At 39.1% G+C, this 22,331-nt stretch overlaps 1 protein-coding gene across 2 annotated transcripts in view; it reads right to left on the bottom strand.

Annotated features, from left to right (window-relative positions):
• Positions 1 to 22,331, bottom strand: part of LOC150081583 (phosphatidate cytidylyltransferase, photoreceptor-specific-like) — a 164,553-nt gene that overhangs the window by 125,539 nt on the left and 16,683 nt on the right. For both annotated transcript variants that reach the window (XM_090379444.1, XM_090379445.1), the window contains exon 5: positions 5,183 to 5,359. In XM_090379444.1, the coding sequence (XP_090235570.1) occupies positions 5,183 to 5,359 (177 nt within the window). The remainder of the gene's footprint in view (positions 1 to 5,182; positions 5,360 to 22,331) is intronic.

The following is a 22,331-nucleotide window of genomic DNA, read 5'->3' as shown; positions in this document are numbered from 1 at the left end:
TTGCAGTAACAGAAAGCCCAATAAACCGGAAAGTGAAAATTGTTTTTATTGTTTTATGGTTGTGACCTCCAGAAATGTGCTTTAGAAAAATATCACAAAGGCGTTTAAAATTGATTCTTACAACGGAATATATGATAACAATGAAAGTGTAGCGCATTTTAATGATTTGAATTGGTGACTAATACAATTTACAAACCACGCTCATGACCTTTTATATGGCCTTAAGGTCAGCTCGTGACCTTAAAAATGACATTTTAGAGAGATAAATAGCTTAGTTATACAGTGAAAATTTCAACTTCCAAGATCTTGAAACGAATTACCAAAAAACAATGTGTTATTGGGGTACACTCTACTGTATTGCTATGCACGTGTTTTGGAATGTGGTATTTATGAATTTTTAAATAACATTCATTTTTTGCAATTAATGTTCATATTTTCGATTTTGTTGATACTTGGGGAAAAAAAAACACGTAAACCTGGGAACTCGTAAAGCAAGAACTGCCTGTATTTCGAGCCAATTCATACATAACTGAAAAATTATTTAAAAATTACCGGGTTGCCCACATATGAAAATTATATGTATTAGTAATGGCAAATGATGCAAGAACGCAAGCATCAGCAAAAAAAAAAAAAAAAAAAAAACCACACACTTCCCAAATATCTCTTGTCCATCCTCCCAATAGTCTTTCTGATTCTTCCTTAAATTTATTCAAACTGCCCACTGCTACAATACCAGATGGAAGTTTTTCCCAGCAATCAACTATTGCCCACTGACTGAAGGCAAATTTCTGCACATCTATCCTGCAACCATTCCTCCTCATATGTGTAGTCAAAACAAGAGAAAGGATTCCATCAGTACTAAGATTATTCAATCCATTCAAAGCCTTCAACACTTCCATCAGATTTCCTCGCAAAAGCCTAATCACCAAATACTGCATTTTGCAGAAATGAAGCCTTTCTTGGTAGAAACACCCTTTTGTTCCACTCACTAACCTTGTTGCTCTTCATTAAACCCATTCCAACAGATCCACATCCTTCCAAAAGGATCTATATGCAGCACTCAAGATGGCTTAAATATCACTGACAAAACACATGAGCTGTCCTGGCAGCCTGTCTGCACAATTACTCCAAAGTCTTTCTTCATTCTCCACTACTCTACATTTGGTACATTAATCCGTGATTACTGCTATTTTTCTAGGTCTTGTGGCAGTGGCATACCCTGATACTATCATTAACCACCCTTCCAACCTTAGTATCAACTGCAAACTTAAGCATGATATGCTTTCATCAATATCATTAATAAATATTCACAACAACAATGGGCCCAGCACTGACCCTGAAGGACTCCACTAATAGCAGTAGTCCTAAGAAGAGCAGTGTCCATTAATAAGCACTCTGCTACTCCCATTCAACATCCTTTTATCCATAGTAGTAATCTGTCCCTAATGTCAACTGCTTCAATTTGTACAGCAGTCTTTTATGTGCAAGAGTATTAAAAGCTTTCCTGAAATCCAAGTATATGATAACAAAATAATTTTTTGCATCCAATTCCTTTGTTACTAGTTCATAGTATCCAATCAGATTGGTCGATTGCCTCTTAACAAATCCATGCTATGACTGCAGTATAACTGCATTCCTGTCTAGATGGTCCTGCATTACTTCTTTTTCCAGTGAGTCCATACTCACTGGAAAAAACTCACTTTTCCCTGGAATAGAAGTCAAGCAAATGGGTCTGTAATTACTTGTGTCATCCACTGATCCCGTTCAGAACTGGGGTTACATTTGCACATCTCCAGTGGTTAGGGACTTTGCCCGAATAGAAAGGATGGCCTCATAATCATAGTTTAAGGTTCACTACCTCTTTTGCTGCATTCCTTAATATAACTGGATAAATCCCACCCAATCCATGTGCATTTTTTTTTTTACATTTAGGTTCAACAATTTCTCTTCCACTTTCCTCTCAGTTATCACAAAATCATTTAGTTCCCCATTAAAATTTGATAAACTTCTGGCATCCCTAAAAAATTCCTAATGGTGAATGTATTTACAAAATACCTATTCAGTTTGTCAGCAATCTGAGAGTTAAACCATTCATATCTAGTGAACCAATGTGATTTATCAACTTCCTTCTAGTGTTCACATAAGTAAAGAAGTCTGGTAATTTTCTTTGCATTCTTTGACAGAGACTTCTCATAATCTGACAACTAAATAAATATTTTGCATCTACATTCATGTCTGAAGAAGTTTTTAGGGGTGAGAACACCAGAAGTATAGCAAGTTTTAACTGGGAGTTAAATAACTTTGTTATAACTGAAATAAAAGTTGAAGAGAAATTGCTGAAGCTAAGAGTACAGATAGAGTTAATGGAATCTATCTGGTTGTATTAAGAAAATCAGCAGAAGATGTAAGCAAACCATAAGACATAATTATGAGAGCACCCTTCGATTCAGGAGGGGAGAAGGAGATCCTGCCTGAGTAATCTCATTAGCTACCATGAACCAGTATTAAAGAAACTGGATGCAAATAACAATTTCGATATATTTAGATTTCAGTAAAGCTTTCAACACTGCTCCATATGAAAGACTGCTGTAAAAATTGGAGCAAAGGGACTGTTAAGTGACAGTAGACTGAGGGTGATTATAAATGGATACTACTCTTCTTGGACTAATTTTATTAGTAGAGTCCATTGAGTTTCACAGATTGCCCCCTTACCATTTACAGTATTTATTAATAATATTGATGAAGGCATGCCAATCTTATTGTCTAAGTTTGCAGATGACATAAAGGTTGGCAGGGAAGTTAATCACAGGCATCAAGGCATAATACTGCAACAAGACCTAGATAAATAAAGCAGACGGGCTGAGAATAGCAATTAAGGTTTAACATTGGCAAATACAAGTACTACATATGGCTAGCAGAATAACATACTAATTAGGTGGTACCACACTCAAGTTAGTGGAGAACAAAGAGACATAACAGTTATTGTACATGCTGACGTGAAGTTCTCGGGCTGCTAGAACAGCTGATGGGGTTTTGTCAATGATATAAAGGAACTTTGGCTGAAGGGACAAGGAGGTATTTAACCAACTGTATAAAGATAATGGTTCAACGACATCTTGAGTGCTGGTCCATACAGGTCTGGAAGCCTCATTTTAATAAAGACGTACATTTCTTGGAATGGGTGCAGAGAAGAGCCACCAGATTAAACAGGAGTACAAAAGGCCCAGCTTTTACCAAAAAAAACCGCTTTGGTTCTGTAAATTGCACTGCTCAGAAGTTAGGCACGTGCAAGGAGGCCTTACTGAAGAGTTCAAGGCTTTAAATGAAAGGAGTAAACCTGATGATGATTAACTCTTCCTCAGGAAGAGTTAATAATTAATGTACACAATCAATGTACACAAAGGAACATAAACTGAAAATGAAAAAAGATGGCTACAGAACAGATGACTTCCTTAAATTGAATTTCCTTAAATTGAATAAATTTAAGGAAGAATTAGACATATTATTAGAAGGGATGACAGGTGAGATGGTTAACATTTGTTTTTTTTTTTTTTTGGATGACGTGGCATAAGCTTGTTATCTTGCATCATTTATCAATACTAATAATAATTATCTGCCTTAGCTTGACTAAACTCCTTTGTAACTTGATTTCAAAAAAATTTATATCTACTGTAAGTTCCTGTATCACCCAATAATTTATATGCATTCCACGCATTTTTACTCTCTGCCACAAGTCTCATCAGCTCATCTGACATTAATTTAGGCGCAAGCCTTCAACACTATCACTTAGTTAGCATAAAAAGCCTAGTAGCTTCTACGATTACTTCCCCGAATGCTTCCCATTTAGAATTTGCTGTAAGTAATATTATCGTTGCTCCACTGCAGAGAATTTAAAAACTGCCTGAGACCACTCTAGTCACCTTTATGAAAGCAAAAGCTCTTCCCCTTGCCCTTAACAGTAGGTACATCCTTGAGTAAATCCCACATTAATATATTGTGTTCACTGCTATCTAGTGGTTCTTCTATCTGCAAATTCTTAACACATGAAGAGTTGCTGATGATAATGAGGTCAAGAGTACTGCTTTCTACTTTCTCTCATTGCCTAACATGCTAGTGTAGAAAACAATCATCCAATAAATTCACAAGTTTTGCTACTGTGTGAATAACCAACCCACAATTCCACTCAATATTTGAAAAGTTAAAATCCCTCATTATAAGACATTCTGATTTACTGGCTCAGTCTTTTCTCACCACAGTCATTTGGCCTATAACAACACACTCTTATTCTCATTTCTGTTTTCCCAATGCTTACGTCACACCAAACTGACCCAACATTGCACTGGCCACTAATGTTAACTGGATGTACTGCCTTATATTTTATGTTCTTCTTAAGTAAGAATATAACCCCTCCCTCCCCCACCTCCTGTCCTGTACTGTCCTTTCTGTACCACACCCAGATGCTTCCTCATCGTGGTGGATGGTAATGTGGGGTCCTACTAGGGGCCCTGTGGCTAAATGATGGAGGCAGACCAACATAACCCAACACTACATTATGCAAACTAACACTAAACACTTACACTATCTCTAGCATTTACAGAGTTGGAGCATCACAATGTATACTGCTGTTTGCAGGGGAAACCCCTGATGCCACTTGACAATATACACAATATCCTTTCTGTACTCCTCCTTTACCTTCACCTCCTTTCCTCCAACACTTGAACTATCACCTGCATCCTCCCTTCCAACAAAAAAGTTTCCAGTGTTGTTGCTTGTTTTAATTAATTTATTTTTTTACTCTGGGATCCTCCCAGGGAAGCTCAGGTGACATCCATGGTTTGCTCCAGCCCAAGACTTCTTTACTCCCTACCACACCGGGCCTCCACGGGACGATGTATGAGCAATATGGGGTTCCATGAGGGGAACCGCAGCTAAATTTCACAGCTGAACTTATAACACAACTGAAGCAACATTTTTTATTTGAAGTGTGTAGTGCAATACTAATTAAGCTGTATGGTAATGAAGTACTTCCACAATATGCAACCTCACAAATTGTATGTAACTGTGAGAAATCAAAGTTTGCTCACAACTACGTATAAAAATTGAGACTACTGACTTTACCTGTACAATAAACTTAATTTACTTAAATATAAAATAAATATAGGATACAATGTGACATACTCACTTCCTGACTGAAAAATATACCAAAGTAGTCAACCATGCTTTCTCCATAAAAGAAATAATTAGACGTAAGAAGAAAGTACCAAGAAAGGGAGCGAAACCATGGTAGCCCATGTATACGATAAACAGCATAACCAATAGATATGATTTCTTGAAAGCATTTTACTTGAATCACCAGTGTCTACGGTAAAAAATTAAATGGAAATTTTAGCTGTTTAATACAAATAATTTCAATGTTATAATTTATGTTTCAATCATGTTTTAAGTAAAATAAGCAGTGGAAATGTCAGTAAATCTTAACCCACTGTTAACATATTATATAATACAGTAAAGCATCGAAAATCAGAATGTAAATAATTCTAAACATCAATAATCCGAACAAGCCAGCATTTATTTTTTTTTTTTTATGCTGTGCCATAAAATAATTACAGCAAACGCCAGTTATTGTGATTGCATTTGCGAATTGAATTTTGATTCTATTAAACGGCAATTGTAATAAGCGAAAATCAGTGGAATATTAAAAATAAAGATATAAAGCAAAAATTTATACTTTTATTTTACTTTACTAATTAACAAAATTAAATGATACGTGAATATTGGAAGAATATTATCCACGTTAGCTAAATAAAAATAAATTTACGCTTACGTACATAGCTTAATTAATATACATACAGTACTAACTAAACATAACACCTTGTCATCTGTTATTCAACACACTTTATATCTGATATTTTTGTTCCTCACTTTTTTTTTTTTTTTTTTTGTAAAATCTAAAAAAAGATAAGCGTCAATCAATAACAAAGAACACAGCAAACAGAAATTGCAACACGATACGCACAAGTGAGACACAGGGTAAAAAGTTTAAGAAGTTTAGATATAGGAATGAAGAGATTCTGAACATTTACAGAGTTTTATTTTACTGTACTATAGTTAGTCTTCTTCTTTGTCTTTTAAAAGAAAGCAGAAATTTTTTAACAATTAAATTGAAGTTCAAGATTTTAAACAGACTTTCAAAGGGAGAAAGTGGGTCTTCGTTAGCAAGATTTTAGGAGGTTGGAAAGTCAAACATAACAGAAATTAAAAACAACAAGGAAAAAATTTTAAAGTTCACACTGAAACTTGATTCAGATGAAGCAGCAAAAAAAAAAAAAAAAAAAAAAAAAAGAACTATGAAAACAACTATGAACTATGAAAACTTCTGGGAGCAGATCAATGTTACTAAGGCCATATTGCTCAATTTACAGGACAGTGTATGCTGTTTGTAAATTGTATGTTCTATGGTCGATTTTCTGTTTGCTGTACAAAAGACCAGAGTTTCCAGGAGAAAGACCGACTAACTCAGCCACGTTGTGAAATATGCCCACAAAAATTCCTCCGGTCATTGACGGGACTCGAACTCATGTCTTTTACACCTGGGGTAGGGTGGACGGTGATTCTACCAACTGTGCTACCCACGAGGGCTAGGTACAAGCAACAAACTAAATGCTGTCTAACTCAACTACTCTTGAGCAAAAAATAAGAAATTATTTTAGTTAAAGACCTATACATATGTGCTATTGTGGCTGAAAGTTCCCATTGTTTTGTTACCTATGAATATGTATATATAAGTAAAACTTAGTGTTTTTATTTCTAAACTTACTAAACGTTTTTTTGTAGTCTCCAGAACAGTATTTTTGATGTTCAAAAATCCAAACAAAGTGGAAGTCCAAATTACCCCGGTCCCAATCAGTTTGGATTATCGATGCTCTACTGTATATAGAAAAAGACATCATTAATTTCCCATTATTCTGTAATGGAATATCCAATTCAAGACATCATATAACCTGTCATAAAGTGACAGGGAACAGCAGGGAAATACAAAATCAATTCACTGTGATTGCAGTGAAAAATAAATACATTTATTTTTTTCTTTAACTCATCACAAATGACAAGGGAAAAAAATTGTTGAATTTTTTTTTTTTTTTTTAGATACTGAAAACTTATTCTCTTCATTAAATACATACATCGTATATTTGTTAATATAATTCATCAATGTAATTCATTAATATTATCTATTCATTTAAAATAAACCATTAATCATGTATACACCAATTTAAAATACCAATTATACTTAGTAGCTGGTGTCGAGGTTTGAGAGAGAGAGAGAGAGAGAGATCACCGTCTTTTGCTGTTATGAACAATGGTTCTGACCTGTCCCTGACCCTTCTCAGCCAAGCTATTATGGATTAATTAAACCTTCCCATTTCACAGATGACCTGCCCACTGGTCGCACTCAAGAGGGTTTAGCATCCCAGGCTAAATGTGGAAACCAGTCGTCATCCAGTCCAATAACATGGCCACAGCACAGAAGCTGGGCTTCTTGGATCTGCATTTGAAGTGGATTTACATTTAATGCAGCCTATATAGTTTGATTGCGGACTCAGTCTTCTTGTCTTTTGTTTCAGTTCTACGAAGATACCTCACCTCAGCAGCCTGGAGTCAGCTGTGGTGACGAGAGGAAAGGTTTCCATGACTCAGAGGTGGATTTGTACACAGCTAACTTCATCCTCTTGCTCACCTCCTTGCTGATAAGCCTTCGGTTTATGACATGATACAGGTATCCTGAGGTTGCAATCCTTGCATTTAGCTCTTCATCTATTTGGTCATCCTCGCTGATGACAGCTCCAAATACTTGAAGTGCCAAACCTGCTCAATATTTCTCCCATGTAAGGTGATCAGATGATGTACAGATTTGTGGGAAATTACCATAAACTTGGTCTTGCCAGAGTTAATGACCAATCTTCTTTTCACCATAGCTTCTTGCCACACATTCAGGTTATGTTGAAGATTTACCTCTGACTTGGCTATCAAAGCCACACTGTCAGCAAAAGCAAGCTCAGAGATGGTGACAGGCCGCATCACCCAATTTCCCAACCAGATAAGCTGGGTATGTACCTTGCAGTCCTTGATGTCATCAACGATGATTATGATGACGAGATATGGGGAGAGAATGTCTCCTTGCCTCACACCCAAAGTTGTCAAGAATTCTGACTTCGCATTGCCAGTTCTCACAGTTGCAGCATCACTTATGGCAGCTACTAGCTTCTGCTAACATTTTTCTTCTCCAGCACTATTCACATAACTCACACCATAGAATCAAAGGCCTTCTCAAGGTCAAGGTAGTATAGATGCACTTCTGAGTTTTACTCAATGGATTTCTCAACAATCAGGATAGACGTGCGGAAATTTGCCTTTAGCCAGCAGGTGGTTGGTTGGTGGAACAGACTTTCATCCCTTGTCGTGGAGGTTGATAGCCTAAATAAGTTTAAGGCTCAGCTGGACAGGTATTTTGAACGAACAGAGGGGTGAAGTGGAAGTGGGTTTTTTTTTTTTTTTTTTTTGGCTGATGCTGCATAAGCTTGCTTTCTTGCATCAAATGCCTCTACTAATGCTAATGCTAATCAGCTGGGGCATAAAGATAAGATCTTTTTATGCTCATTCCCTGTCTGAACCAACACTTAGCTTCCTCCAGCTGCCCTCTCTCCTCAGCCTCATTTCTAGTATTTGAGAATACACCTCCAGAAATGCTAAGCAAGCAAATACCTCAATGGTTTGACACTCCACTCAGTTGTCATCATTTTTAAAAATGGGCACAAAGACTGATAAATCCTAGTATGCTGGAACTTTCTTACTCTTCCAGCTGCATCACTCTCAATCCATTCCTGTGTCACCCACCATCTCAGGTGTTAATGCCATTGTGTCCAGCTGCCTTTCCGGATTTCATCTTTTGTCTAACTGCAATCAACTCTGCCAGACCAATATCATTCTCCTTGCTATCTGCATCTAAGCTGGCTCCCTCACTATCACAATCTTCATCCCCTGTCAATTATATATGAATAAAAAATGCAATTTTTTTTAAACACATACTTATTTAAAGCAGTTTGATATCAAGGCAACCCAGTGAATCAGCCTCCTTACTATTAGAAAAGAAAAGGAAAAAAAAAAAAAAAAAACTGTTTCCTCTAATACTACCCAAACTCTGCTTAGCTTATGTGATACTGAGCAAACTGACTTTGGGTATGGCAAATACAGCATACGAGGATAAAACACTATTTTAACAATGAACATTTTTTATTCTGAGAATTCATTTAGCATAAACTGATACTTATACAGCATCAGCCAAAAAAAAAAATCCTTCCAAATAACATGTCCATCCCCTCCAATAATTTTCACAACAATAGATGGAAGTTTTTCCAACAATCGACCACCCTTTGGCTAAATGAAAACTTCCACACATCTATCTTCCAACCATCCTTCCTCGATTGGAATTTATGCCCTGTCATGTATATAGTCTGAGCAAGAGGAAGAATGTCATCAGAACTGAACTTGCTGAATCCATTCAAAGCCTTAAACACCTCAGTCAGAACACACTGCAGATGCCTAGTCTCCAGATGCTACAATTTTTAGCATTAGCAGAGGCATTTGATGCAAGAAAGCAAGCTTATGCAGCATCAGCCAAAAAAAAAACAAAAAAAACCACTTCCACTTCACCCCTCTGTTCGTTCAAAATACCTGTCCAGCTGAGCCTTAAACTTATTTAGGCTATCAACTTCCATGACAAGGGATGGAAGTCTGTTCCACCAACCAACCACCAGCTGGCTAAAGGCAAATTTCCGCACGTCTATCCTACATCTGTCTTTCCTCAATTTGAATTTATGCCCTCTCAGGTGATTATTCTGAGCGAGAGGAAGAATCCCATCAGCATTGAGCATGCTCAAACCATTCAAGGCTTTATACACCTCTATCAGATCACCTCGCTGGTGCCTAGTCTCCAGACACTGTAATTTGCAAAACTTAAGCCTTTCTTCTTAAGAGCACTCCTTGTTCCATTCACTAATCTTGTTGCCCTTCTCTGTACTCGTTCCAGCAGCTCTACATCCTTCTTGAAATGAGGCCTCCAGACCTGTATACAGTACTCTAGGTGTGGCCTGACCATTGCCTTATACAAGGGAATAATCACCTCCTTATCCCTGCTGGAAAAATTCCTATATATCATTGACAATACACCATGAGCTACTCTTGCAGCCCATCTGCACTGCTCAGAGAACTTCATATCTGCCTGCACAACCACCCCCCCCCAGGTCCCTTTCATTCTCTACCACTGTCAGTGTAGTACCACAGAGTTGATACGTTGCTCTGGGGTTGCTGTTTCCCATGTGCCGTACTTTACATTTGTCAATGTTAAACTTCATTTGCCACCTCTCAGCCCATCTGCTCAACCTTTCCAGATCCTGTTGCAGCAGCATAGTGTCAGTAGTGTCCTTGACAACCCTGCCTACCTTTGTATCGTCTGCAAACTTCGACATTAAGCTTGATATACCATCATCAATATCATTTATGAATAGAGAAAACAATAATGGACCCAACACTGAGCCCTGAGGGACTCCACTAATAACATTAGTCCACGACGAGCAGTGTCCATTGATTACCACTCTCTGTCTTCTCCCCCTCAGCCACCCCTTTATCCACAGCACCAATTTGCCTCCAATGTCACACTGATCCAATTTCTGCAGCAGTCTTCCATGTGCAACAGTATCAAAAGCCTTTCTAAGATCCATGTAAATAACATCAAAGTTATTCCCTGCATCTAGTTCCTTTGTGACTGCATCATAGTATCCAATCAAATTGGTCAGGCAAGACTTCCCCTTAACAAAACCATGCTGTGTCCGAGCTATAACTGAAGTCTTGTCTAAATGATCCTGCAGTGCTTCTTTAACTAATGCCTCCATTAATTTTCCTGGAACAGAAGTTAAACTCACAGGTCTATAATTACTTGTGCCAGCCTTTGATCATCCTTTGTGAATTGGGGTCACATTTGCACATCTCCAGTCTGTGGGTACCTCCCCTGAGTCCAAGGAAGCTCTCATAATTATGGCTAAGGGATTGCTTACTTCCCCTGCTGCCTCCTTTAATATAATTGGATAGATCCCATCCACCCCAGGTGCCTTTCTTGTGTTAATCTTCAACAATTTCTCCTCCACTTTACTCTCAGTTATTACAAGATTCTCTAGCTTACTGCTAGAGTTGAATACACCTCTGGCTTTCCCCTCGCTAAATAACTCCTCATGTGTGAATGTCGATGCAAAATATTCATTTAGTTTGTTAGCTACCAGAGCAGGATCATCAACAGTTGACCCATCGATATCAAGTGGACCAATCTGATTCATCCCCTTCCTTCTAGAGTTTACATAAGTAAAGAACTCGTTGCTGTTTTTCTTTGCATCCCTTGCCAAAGATTTCTCGTAATCTGCCTTCGCCTGCCTAACCTCCTTTGTAACTTGGTTTCAGATCAGCTTGTATCTATCATAGGCTTCTGTGTCTGGTGTTAATTTGAATGTATCCCATGCATGTTTCTTCTTTGCCATATGCCTCATCAGTTCATCTGACATCCATTTAGCCCTAAACCTTGAACAATATTTCTTAGTTGTTATGTAAAGCCTAGTAGCTTCCAAGATAAGTTCTTTGAATGCTTCCCATTTGGCATTTGCTGTTGGTAACATCATCAGTTGGTCCCACTGTATAGAATTTAAATACTGTCTCAGTCCATCGTAGTTGCCTTTACGAAAGCAATAACCCTTCCCTTTACCCCTTATGGTAGTTACCTCTTTGAGTAAATCCCACTTCAGCACACTGTGATCACTGCCACCTAGTGGTTCATTTATCTGCAGATTCTTAATGCATGAAGAATCACTGCTGATAATCAAATCAAGAGTATTACTCCCTCTAGTTGCCTCCCCAACATGCTGATGTAGAAAACAATCATCCAATAAATCCACAAAATTTCTGTCTATTTCCCTGTACAGTTTCTTATTGTACTCATCAGAGTCATTAGGCCTATAGCACACTATTACTCTCAATTTTGATCTCCCAATGCTTATGTCACACCAAACTGACTTGACACTGCACTGTCCAGCGATGTCCACTGGCTTCACTTCCTTGGGTTTTATGTATTTCCTAACTAATAGCCTAACCCCTCCTCCCTTCCTATCCAGTCTTTCCTTTCTGTAGACGTTGTACTCCCCAAATTCCAGTTCTGCATTCCTTATATCTGTGTGACACCACGTCTCTGATATCCCAACAATATCTGCCTTTGATGTTTTGAGCAATACCTCAAATTCATCAAGTTTATTTACTAAACTTCTAGCATTGGTGTACACGCAAGTCTACATGCACCTATTTCTATTCTTAGCTACCCTAACACAACCCATGTGTTTACTTGTACCGCAATGACTCCCAGCAGTCTCTGAAATATCCTGCATCTTGTTTTTCAGGCTTCTGCTCATTCCAATAGAAGCAGTGCAAGAATCTCTTTCACCTCTGCCGGTGGCTACTGTTAATCTATTCGTCTTTGTCTCCCCCCAAGCTAGCAGTTTTCCGACCCACCTAACACTGCCTCGATAGCATCAGTAAATATTCTTGCACCCTTTCTATTTAAGTGTATCCCATCCCTGTAGAAGCAATCTCTCCTGTTAACAAGTACAGTCCAGGCTGAAAAAAATTCTACCCCTTGAGCCTTGCACAATCTTTCCAGGGCCGAATTGATCAACAAGGCTCTCATCATATACTCCCTCCTATCGTGTCTGGGCAGAATTGCAGACACTTTCAAATTCAACCCTATTTCACGGCTTTTTTTCAACAGTGACCTGTACTTGTTAAGCAATTCTGCCCATCTCCTACTCTTGATATCATTAGTGCCAACGTGTACAACTATATCACCTTTTGTGCCCTTAAAAGATGATATCTGCTCTACAACGTCATCAACCTTTGCCCCTGGCAGACATACCCTAGTTCTGTTCCACCTATCCTTTTTACAAAGCATGTTTCCCGTTTCCCTGACAATAGAGTCACCAACAACTACTAGTTCCTTTGGGACCAGCGCATTCTGCCTTGGGGGTTGCTGCTGTGTTGCGCGATGACCAAGTGCAAGCTCTGGCGTTGATGTGGGCAGCTGAGAGCTTGATGGGCCCTTCAATTTAGTTCCTTCGAGGGCATCCACCCTGTCCTTCAAGCTCTCATATAGGCCCATAAGAATGCTGAGTTGTTGCCTGATTTGAACAACTTAAGCCTTTCTTGATAAGACAGCCATTTTGTTCACTTCACCAATCTCATTGCCATTCTCTGCACCTGTTCCAGCAGACCTACATTCTTTGTAAAATGAGGCTTCTAGACCTGTTGTTATTACGTAGGTTTCACGACACAAGGGCAACTATGGCCAAGATGTGTCTGTCAATCACTATATTCATTTTACTGAATTATGGATAATATCAAAGTGTATGTATTATTCTAAGATGTTTAATATACATAAAGAGTTCACTTAGTTTTGCCTTGTCACCAAGTAAAGGGATGATTGTCAGAGGAGCTTGCAAGTTTGCTAATGATCAGATTGCCCATCCTATTCAGATGGCTGAATAGGATGGGCAATCAATCAGAACATGCCTTACTGTGAGTTATTGCTGTTGTATTTGAGGTTTTTGGCACAAGGGCCTCTTGGGCCATATTGCGCCTGTTCATAGTTTGGGTATCACTGATTTCACGTTATGATTAGATGCTGTTATATAAATTTATGCGTTTTAAATACTTAAACAGATCCTCGAAATTTGCTTCCTTACCAAGAATATGTGATAAGGTTAAGAGTTCCTGCAAGTTGGAGAGGGAGCTGAAGCTGGAATTTCGGACAGATGAAAGGTGGGGACATTCAATGAGAATATGTTTTATTGTTAGGTGCGACTGGCAAAAAAAGCACTGAGGAGGAGTCTCTCCCAAAAGCAAATGCAGATGAGTTGGATGTGAATGACCGATGCGAAGCCTTGCCAGAATTACTTCTTGTCGCCTGTTTCTTCTTAAACTAGATGTCCACAGTTGAGGCTCTTTTTTTTTTTATCTGGAACAGTTTATTATTGGTTTGAGATTGCCAGAGGTGAGACCATTGTTTCCAACATGTTTTTTTAATAATGGATTTGTAGTCTGTGTATGGAACTTTCAGTTGACTGTAAGATCCAGAGTCAGGATGTTTAGCAGCCTCATCCGCACGATCATTACCTTGGATGCCGACATGACCAGGAATCCAGCAGAAGGTAACCTTGTAGTTGGCCTTTTGATGGTAAAATAATTTAGACCGGATCTCTTTAAGAACGGGATGAGAGGGAGGAAAGGTAGATTTAAAGGCACTGATTGCACTTAAAGAGTCTGTATATATCAGAGATTGTTTGATATGATATTTGTTTATGTTATCTAGAGCCAGTTTTATTGCAAATAATTCTGCAGCATAGATACTGCATTCAGTGGGAAGAGAGGCAGCTGTTAAGAAAGTGGTGGAAACTGCTGCTGCTGCACCAACAGCCGTATCTGTTTTGGAGTTGTCGATATAGATATGAACTTTCTCTGAGTTTTCCAAAGAATGCAGTTTATGTAGCTGTTGAAAGTTGGTATTTGCCAGGGAGGATTTTCCCCATCTTGAAAAGAAATTGTCACAGAGAGGTATGAATTCAGTCCAGGGAGGTTCAGGAGTAGCAAGGTCTTGGAATATATTCTTAAAGTTAATTTTCCAAATGATCATCAGTTCTTGAAGTTGAATCCCCGTGGGGCAGTTTTCATTAGGTTTATTGTGATATAGCAGGGTGTATTGAGGATCAAACAGATACTGCCAGCTGGGGTGGGCTGGAGTACTTCCAATCTTTGTTGCATAATTTAACAATAACATTTTTCTCCTGAGATGCAGAGGGGATTCGTTTGCCTCAATATACAGGCTGTGAACCGGAGATGTTCTGAAGGCTCCAACAGCTATTCTAAGGGCACTATGCTGGATGGTGTTCAGACGTAATAGAGAACTTTTCCTGGCAGAGTCGTAGACAGGTGCTCCATAATCCAAGCGCGATCTTATTAAAGCTCTATAGAGATGTAGGAGAGAGCTTCTATCAACACCCCAGGACATAGCAGAGACAGCTCTTAGGATATTCAGTTTTTTAAGACAAGTATTCCGGAGGTACGCCATATGGGAAGCAAAATTAAGTTTATTATCTAAATTTAACCCCAACAGACGGAAATTGTTAGTGACAGGAATCAGGCAGTTATTTAAAAATATTTCTGGATCCGGATGTAGTTTCCGTTTTTTACAGAAATGAATAGCAGTAGACTTCTTTTCTGCCCAGGAAATAACCATTCCGCAATGCCCATGATTCTATTCTAGCTATAGCAACTTGAAGTTGCCTTTCAATGGTGTTCATAGTCTGGGATTGAGTAGAGATAATGAGGTCATCAGCAAACATGTACGATTGTACTGTATTTGGTACATCCCTTGTCATGTTGGTGATTCTTATTGCAAATAACATTGGACTCAGAATGGAACCCTGTGGTACACCTTCCTCTTGTTCAAATGTTTTGGATAAATTATTCATGTATCTGACCTGAAAAGTTCTATGGCATAGGAAGCTTTGTATAAATTGGGGTAGATGACCTTTCAAGGCGAAAGAATGTAGATCTTTAAGAACACCATATCGCCAGGTGGTATTGAAGGCTTTCTGAATATCTAGATTAATCATGACCAGATGCTGTCCCCTTATGAAGGCATTACGTATATTTGACTCTGCTTTTATCATTACATCTGAGGTGGAACGTTTTTTTCGAAACCCGTCCTGATTACTATTTAGCAAGTTGTTAGTTTCCAGGAACCAGATTAATTGCCTGTGAACCATTTTTTCCAGGACATTTTTCGACCCCATATCACATACCTCCCATAGTATGTGATATGGGGTCGAAATTATAGATGATGTTCTAGTTATTACTCAGAGTAGTACTATCCAAGACATTTTACATTCCTTTAATAATATTCATTCTAGGCTCAAATTTACATTGAAAAGGGAGGATACAGATACAAAGTCATTAAATTTTCTAAATTTCACGCTTACTCGGGACTCGAATAAAATCCAATTTAACATCTATCGAAAACCTACAAACACTGGTATGCTTCTACATTATAACAGCTATCACCCGTTCACCTACAAAAGATCGATTATCTTTAATCAATTTCTAAATGCCTACAAACATTCAACGATGGAATCTGCTTTGGGCTCAGAAATATAAATATTAACCAGCAGATTCTTAAACAGTCCCCTTGCCACAATAAACTGAATTAGGGTACAAGCTAAAGATAGGATACAAAATATTACACCAACCAATAATAGTAATATCAAAAAGTACTTTATTTCTGTCCCATATATTGAACAGTGGCACAACTTCTGTCCCATATATTGAACAGCTTAACAGATTCTTTAAAGATACCGAATTTAAAATTCGGTATCTTTAAAGGTAATTTCCAATATGGAAATTACACACTATACTGAACAATCACTCAGTCCTTTCCTCATTTGCAACACAAATTAATGACCCGGTATACAACATTTCTTGCAGTGATTGTGACTCGTCTTACTAGGGTTCGACGCATTTTCCTTTGAATATTCGTGTTAATGAACATGCGGCCTCAGTTCATGCTTCTCGTTCAGCCTTTCATGCCATTAACAAAAATCATACTTTTTTATTTAACGAGGCTAAAATGCTTAGTGTTCAACGTAATTATGTGCAACTATTAATTGCAGAAACCGTAGAATTAAATTACATGAAAATTCTGTTAATGTTCGTCAGCCATATCTCATCTCCGATTCGTGGGCTTTTACGTAAAAGCACATGCGCGAAGACAAATAATCCCTATTTAAGTTTCATACTCACCCCTATTCGGTAATTTTCATTCCTGTGATCACGACATACAGTCAAAAAGCATTGTCAGCTTCAGGAAGGAAAATTGTTTCGCAATTTTTTTCGTTAAATTGTTTTAATTAATTTTCTTATTTTTAATTGCTTTAAATTGATTTTTAATTGTGTTAAACTGAGTTTAATTTGGTTAAAATTGATTTTTAATTATTTTTTAAATTATTTGTTACCCTAATGTAAGTTTTTCGTTTTAATTTCTGGAGACTATCATACGGAAGTGTTGTACGTACTATATTAAGGTAAACTTCTCTTATTTTTTTACAAATATTAAATGTGTATACAAAAAAAGTAATTGTGTAAATGTAAGTATGGCAGGTGTGAAATTGGTTTGAGTACATGTAATGTGTGAGCTGTTCCAACAGATCCTCCAAATTATACTGCAGTGAGGACAACCTACCAGGAAACCACCCCCTGCACTGCTGACATCATGTCCCCTCTTCTGATGCCTGATTGCAGGATTTGCTGACACCTGGAATGACTAACAGAGAAGTAGAGCATATCCACAGGGCAATCTCCTCCTCCTCCCCACATAGGCCCCTGTCCCTATGACTTTAATCCCCTACAGACCTAGTGTCCCTTTCCAACTTTTTGCCTGGTGGACTCTACTGCCACAAATCTTTTCCTGCTCTTAACAGTCCTCTCCCTGGGGAGGATGGGCTCCTTCCACAGGGGTGTCCCCTCTATCCCTTTAACTTCCTATTTCCAGGTGGAAAGTCTTCTTATCATCCAACTTCTTTATCTTCATCTGTTCCTTTCCTCCTAATGTCTTCCACACTCCCTTTTTCACTTTCCAGAGTGGTTCCGTTCCCCACCCCCCGGGGTCCTCCCTAGCAAGCTCAAGCATCATCCATGGTTCAACCATGCCAGAGATCTTTCTATTCCATATTACATCTGACCTGCCTCACTAGGACAGAGGATGGGCAACATGGGGTCCCACTAGAGGCCCTGTGGCTAAATGATATGAGGAACAACACAACCCAATAATATACTACATCGATCAACAATATAACTCACTATCTCTGGCCTCTATACAGTTTGTGATGCAATACAGAGTATACAAATGGAAGTTGGGTTGGACCCACCAGTTTGTTTGCTTGTTATTTGGTTTTCAGGAGCATTAGCAACTAAGGCCATATTGCTCCGGGGATATGCAGTGGTCATTCCCCGACCTTTCCATATTTGGTGGGCACGGGCTTGAACCCAGGTCTAATCAAGAAGCGTGTGTTATGCACTGCTGCTCCTCTCCATCTGGCTACGGAGGCACCGTGGACCCACCAGTGCCACTTGACGATCAACACTATATCCTTTCTGTATAAATTTGGTCTACATATTCAAATTCTGCATCCCTTATGTATGAGTGACACCATGTCTCTGATATCACCACAACTGTTGGAATGTACATTTGCAGTAATCACAGTGTACTGATGTGGGGTTAACTTAAAGACGTAACTTCCATCAAGAGTAAAGGGAATGGTTTTTGCTTTCATAAAGGTGACTACAGTATTCACATACAGTTTTTAACTTCTATACAGTGAGACCAACTAATAATGTTACCAACAAATTCTAAATATGGAAGCACTCAAGGAAATAATCACAGATGCTACTAGGCTTTTCATAAGAACTAAGAAATATTGTTCAAGGCTTAGAACTAAATGAATATTAGATGAACTAATTAGACTCGTTGCAGAGAAGAAAAATGCATGAGCAGCATAAAAATTATCAGGTGATACAAAATCCCAAAGTAGATATAAACTAGCCTGTAATCAAGTCACAAAGGATGTTAGGCAAGCTAAGGCAGATTATGAGAAATCTGGGAAAAGGATGTAAATAAAAATAGCAAAGACTCCTCTTCTTATGTAAACACTAGAAAGAAGGGGTGAATCATATCAGTCCACTTGATATCGATTGTTCAACAGTTAATGATGATCCTGCTCAAGTTGCTAACAAACTAAATAAGTATTGTACATCTGCATTCATCCATGAGGAATTCCATGGGAGTGGATACCAAAAATTTATTAAACTATATCACAGGGCTAAATGATTTTGTATTAACTAAGAGGAAAGTGGAAGAGAAATTGCTGAAGTTAAATGTAAAAAAGGCACCTAGTATGGATGGCATCTATCCAATTATATTAAAGGAGGCAGCAGAGGAGGTAAGCAAATCCTTAGCTATAATGAAAGAGGCCTACGTGCTCTGGATTCATACTACGAAAATTTTTATTTCTCAGAGCAAACTAAACTAAAATTACAATTAATTAGCTTTCGGCTGAGTGTACAGCCTTCTTCAGATAGAAAAATACTTTGAATGGCAGTTGGAATAGAGACGTGCACTGCCAGGATGGTGCGTGAGGCGCATGGCTAATTGTTTGAGGTTGATGTATGGTGGTGACGTGGCCAGCGTTTGTCTATGGACAGAATTACTGCTTCTGTGATGGGGTTAACTTGACAACCACTGTTCCTGTTCAAAGAGGTATCCGAGCATTTTATGTTTAACAATTCCAACCAGGTGCACCTTAGGTAATGGTGGGACCTGTCCACGACCACGACATCGCGGTGTGGGTCAATGTCGTGGTGGGTTGTCCAGACATGCTCAGCGATAGCTGAGTGTTCCACATCTGCCAAATGGATCGCCCTTTTATGCTCTGAGAGACGTTTCTCGAGTCGACATCCAGTCTCTCCAAAGTAGCAGCTAGTGCAGTCACGGCAAGAGATGCGATAGACCAAACAGCTCTGTAGAAGGGTGGGGACGGGTGTTTTTATGTTGGAAATGAGAGAATGCAGTTTCTTGCCTGGGAGTTGGGTGCACTTTATCCCATGTGATTTTAGGATTCTACCGATCTGTTGTGACAGGTTGGGTTAGTATGGGATAAATGCCCTCGTGGATGACTCGTCACTGTTGGCGTTGCTGTTGGTTGTCACGTTGTCGCGTGCCTGTAGATCACACCTGTCAAGGATGTCAATGGTATAGCCACACCTTGTAAGGTCTACTTTGACCCTGGTGATCTCTTTGCGTCTTTCATCTGCAGAGCTGGAGTATGTCCAGGCGTGAGTTAGGAAGGTTCGGGCAGTGGAGAGGAGGTGGTCCCACGCGTGTGCTGACCGGAAGTTGGTAAATTGGCCAGCACACATAGGTTTACGATAAACTGTCGTCTTCAAGCATGAGCTGGAGTAGAACAACACTATTCCATACCTAGATACCCTCATCCGGCGCGAAGACACATGCTTGAAGACGACAGTTTATCGTAAACCTATGTGTGCTGGCCAATTTACCAACTTCTGGTCAGCACACGCGCGGGGCCACCTCCTCTCCACTGCCCGAACCTTGCTAACTCGCGCCTGGACACACTCTAGCTCCGCAGATGAAAGACGCAAAGAGATCACCAGGGTCAAAGTAGACCTTACAAGGTGTGGCTATCCCATCGACATCCTTGACAGGTGTGATCTACAGGCACGCGACAACGTGACAACCAACAGCAACGCCAACAGTGACGAGTCATCCACGAGGGCATTTATCCCATACTACCCCAACCTGTCACAACAGATCAGTAGAATCCTAAAATCACATGGGATAAAGTGCATCCAACTCCCAGGCAAGAAACTGCGTTCTCTCATTTCCAACGTAAAAACACCCGTCCCCACCCTTCTACAGAGCGGTTTGGTCTATCGCATCTCTTGCCGTGACTGCACTAGCTGCTACTTTGGAGAGACTGGACGTCGACTTGAGAAACGTCTCTCAGAGCATAAAAGGGCGATCCGTTTGGCAGATGTGGAACACTCAGCTATCGCCGAGCATGTCTGGACAACCCACCACGACATTGACCCACACCGCGATGTCGTGGTCGTGGACAGGTCCCACCATTACCTAAGGCGCACCTGGTTGGAATTGTTAAACATAAAATGCTCGGATACCTCTTTGAACAGGAACAGTGGTTGTCAAGTTAACCCCATCACAGAAGCAGTAATTCTGTCCATAGACAAACGATGGCCACGTCACCACCATACGTCACAGCCACAAACATCAACCTCAAACAATTAGCCACGCGCCTCACACACCATCTTGGCAGTGCACATCGCTATTCCAACTGCCATTCAAAGTATTTTTCTATCTGAAGAAGGCTGTCCACTCAGCCGAAAGGTAATTAATTGTAATTTTAGTTTAGTTTGCTCTGAGAAATAAAAATAAAAATTTTCGTAGTAAATCCTTAGCTATAATTATGAAATCAAATCTGAGTTAAGGGAGGTTCCTAGGAGATGCGTGAATGCAACCCCAATTCACAAAGAAGGGATCAAAAGGTGATACGAGTAATTACAGACCTGCTAGCTTAACTTCTAATTCCATGGAAAATACTGGATTCTTTGAATAATGAAGTAATGCAGGGCAATCAAGACAGGACTTCAGTCACAGCATGGGTTTGTCAATGGGCAATCTTGTCTGACAAATGTGATTGGATACTATGATGCAGTAAGAAAGGAAATGAATGCAAAAAATAATTTTGATATATATTTTGATTTCAGGAAAGCCTTTGATACTGTTGCACACAATAGACTGATGTACAAACTGAAGCAGTGTGGCATTATGGGAAAGTTACTGCTATGGATAAAGGGATGGTTGAGTGGTTGAACACAGAAAGTTGTTATCAATAGACACTGCTCTTCAGGGACTAATGTTATAAGTTGTTTCCCATGGTTTGGTGCTGGGCACATCATTGTTTTCTGTATTTATTGATGAAGGTATATCAAGCTTAATGTCTAAGTTTGCAGATGATATGAAGGTTTGTAAGGTTGTTAATGACAGTGAAGATGGTACACTACTGCAACAGGATTTAGGAAAGTTGAGCAGATGGGTTGAGAGGTGGAATCTGAAGTTTAGCATTGACAAATACGAAATACTGCATATGGGTAGCAGTGCTCCCAGATTAACGTACTAACTGTGTGGCTACAATCAGGGTAGTGGAAAATGAAAAAGACTTGGGGGTAATTGTGCAGTCAAATATGAAATTCTCTGAGCAGCACACAGGCTGCCAGGACAGCACATGGGGTTTTGTCAATGATATACAGGAATTTTGCTGGCAGGGATAAGGAGGTGATTATTCTATTGTATAAGGCAATAGTCAGGCCACATACTGAGTATTGCAAAAAGGGGGGCCCCGGGTGCCAAGCGTTATAGTGATCAAGCGAATTTCAGAGTGATTCATAGAGCGTTTACTCAGAGCCAAAGTTCTTATTTAGTTTAAAAAGTTTTTTTACATTCTCTTTAATTAATAACTTAGTCTTACGAATTGTAAGCAAGTTTTAAGAAAGGAAATCCACCTTTCTTTCTTTTTCTCTTTAAACTAACGTATTAACCCATA

The sequence above is a fragment of the Mastigoproctus giganteus genome, chromosome 8 (genome assembly GCF_048544385.1).
Source record: "Mastigoproctus giganteus isolate SK-2022 chromosome 8, ASM4854438v1, whole genome shotgun sequence".
Classification (NCBI taxonomy): Eukaryota; Metazoa; Arthropoda; class Arachnida; order Uropygi; family Thelyphonidae; genus Mastigoproctus; species Mastigoproctus giganteus.
This window is presented reverse-complemented; position numbering and strand designations above follow the sequence as displayed.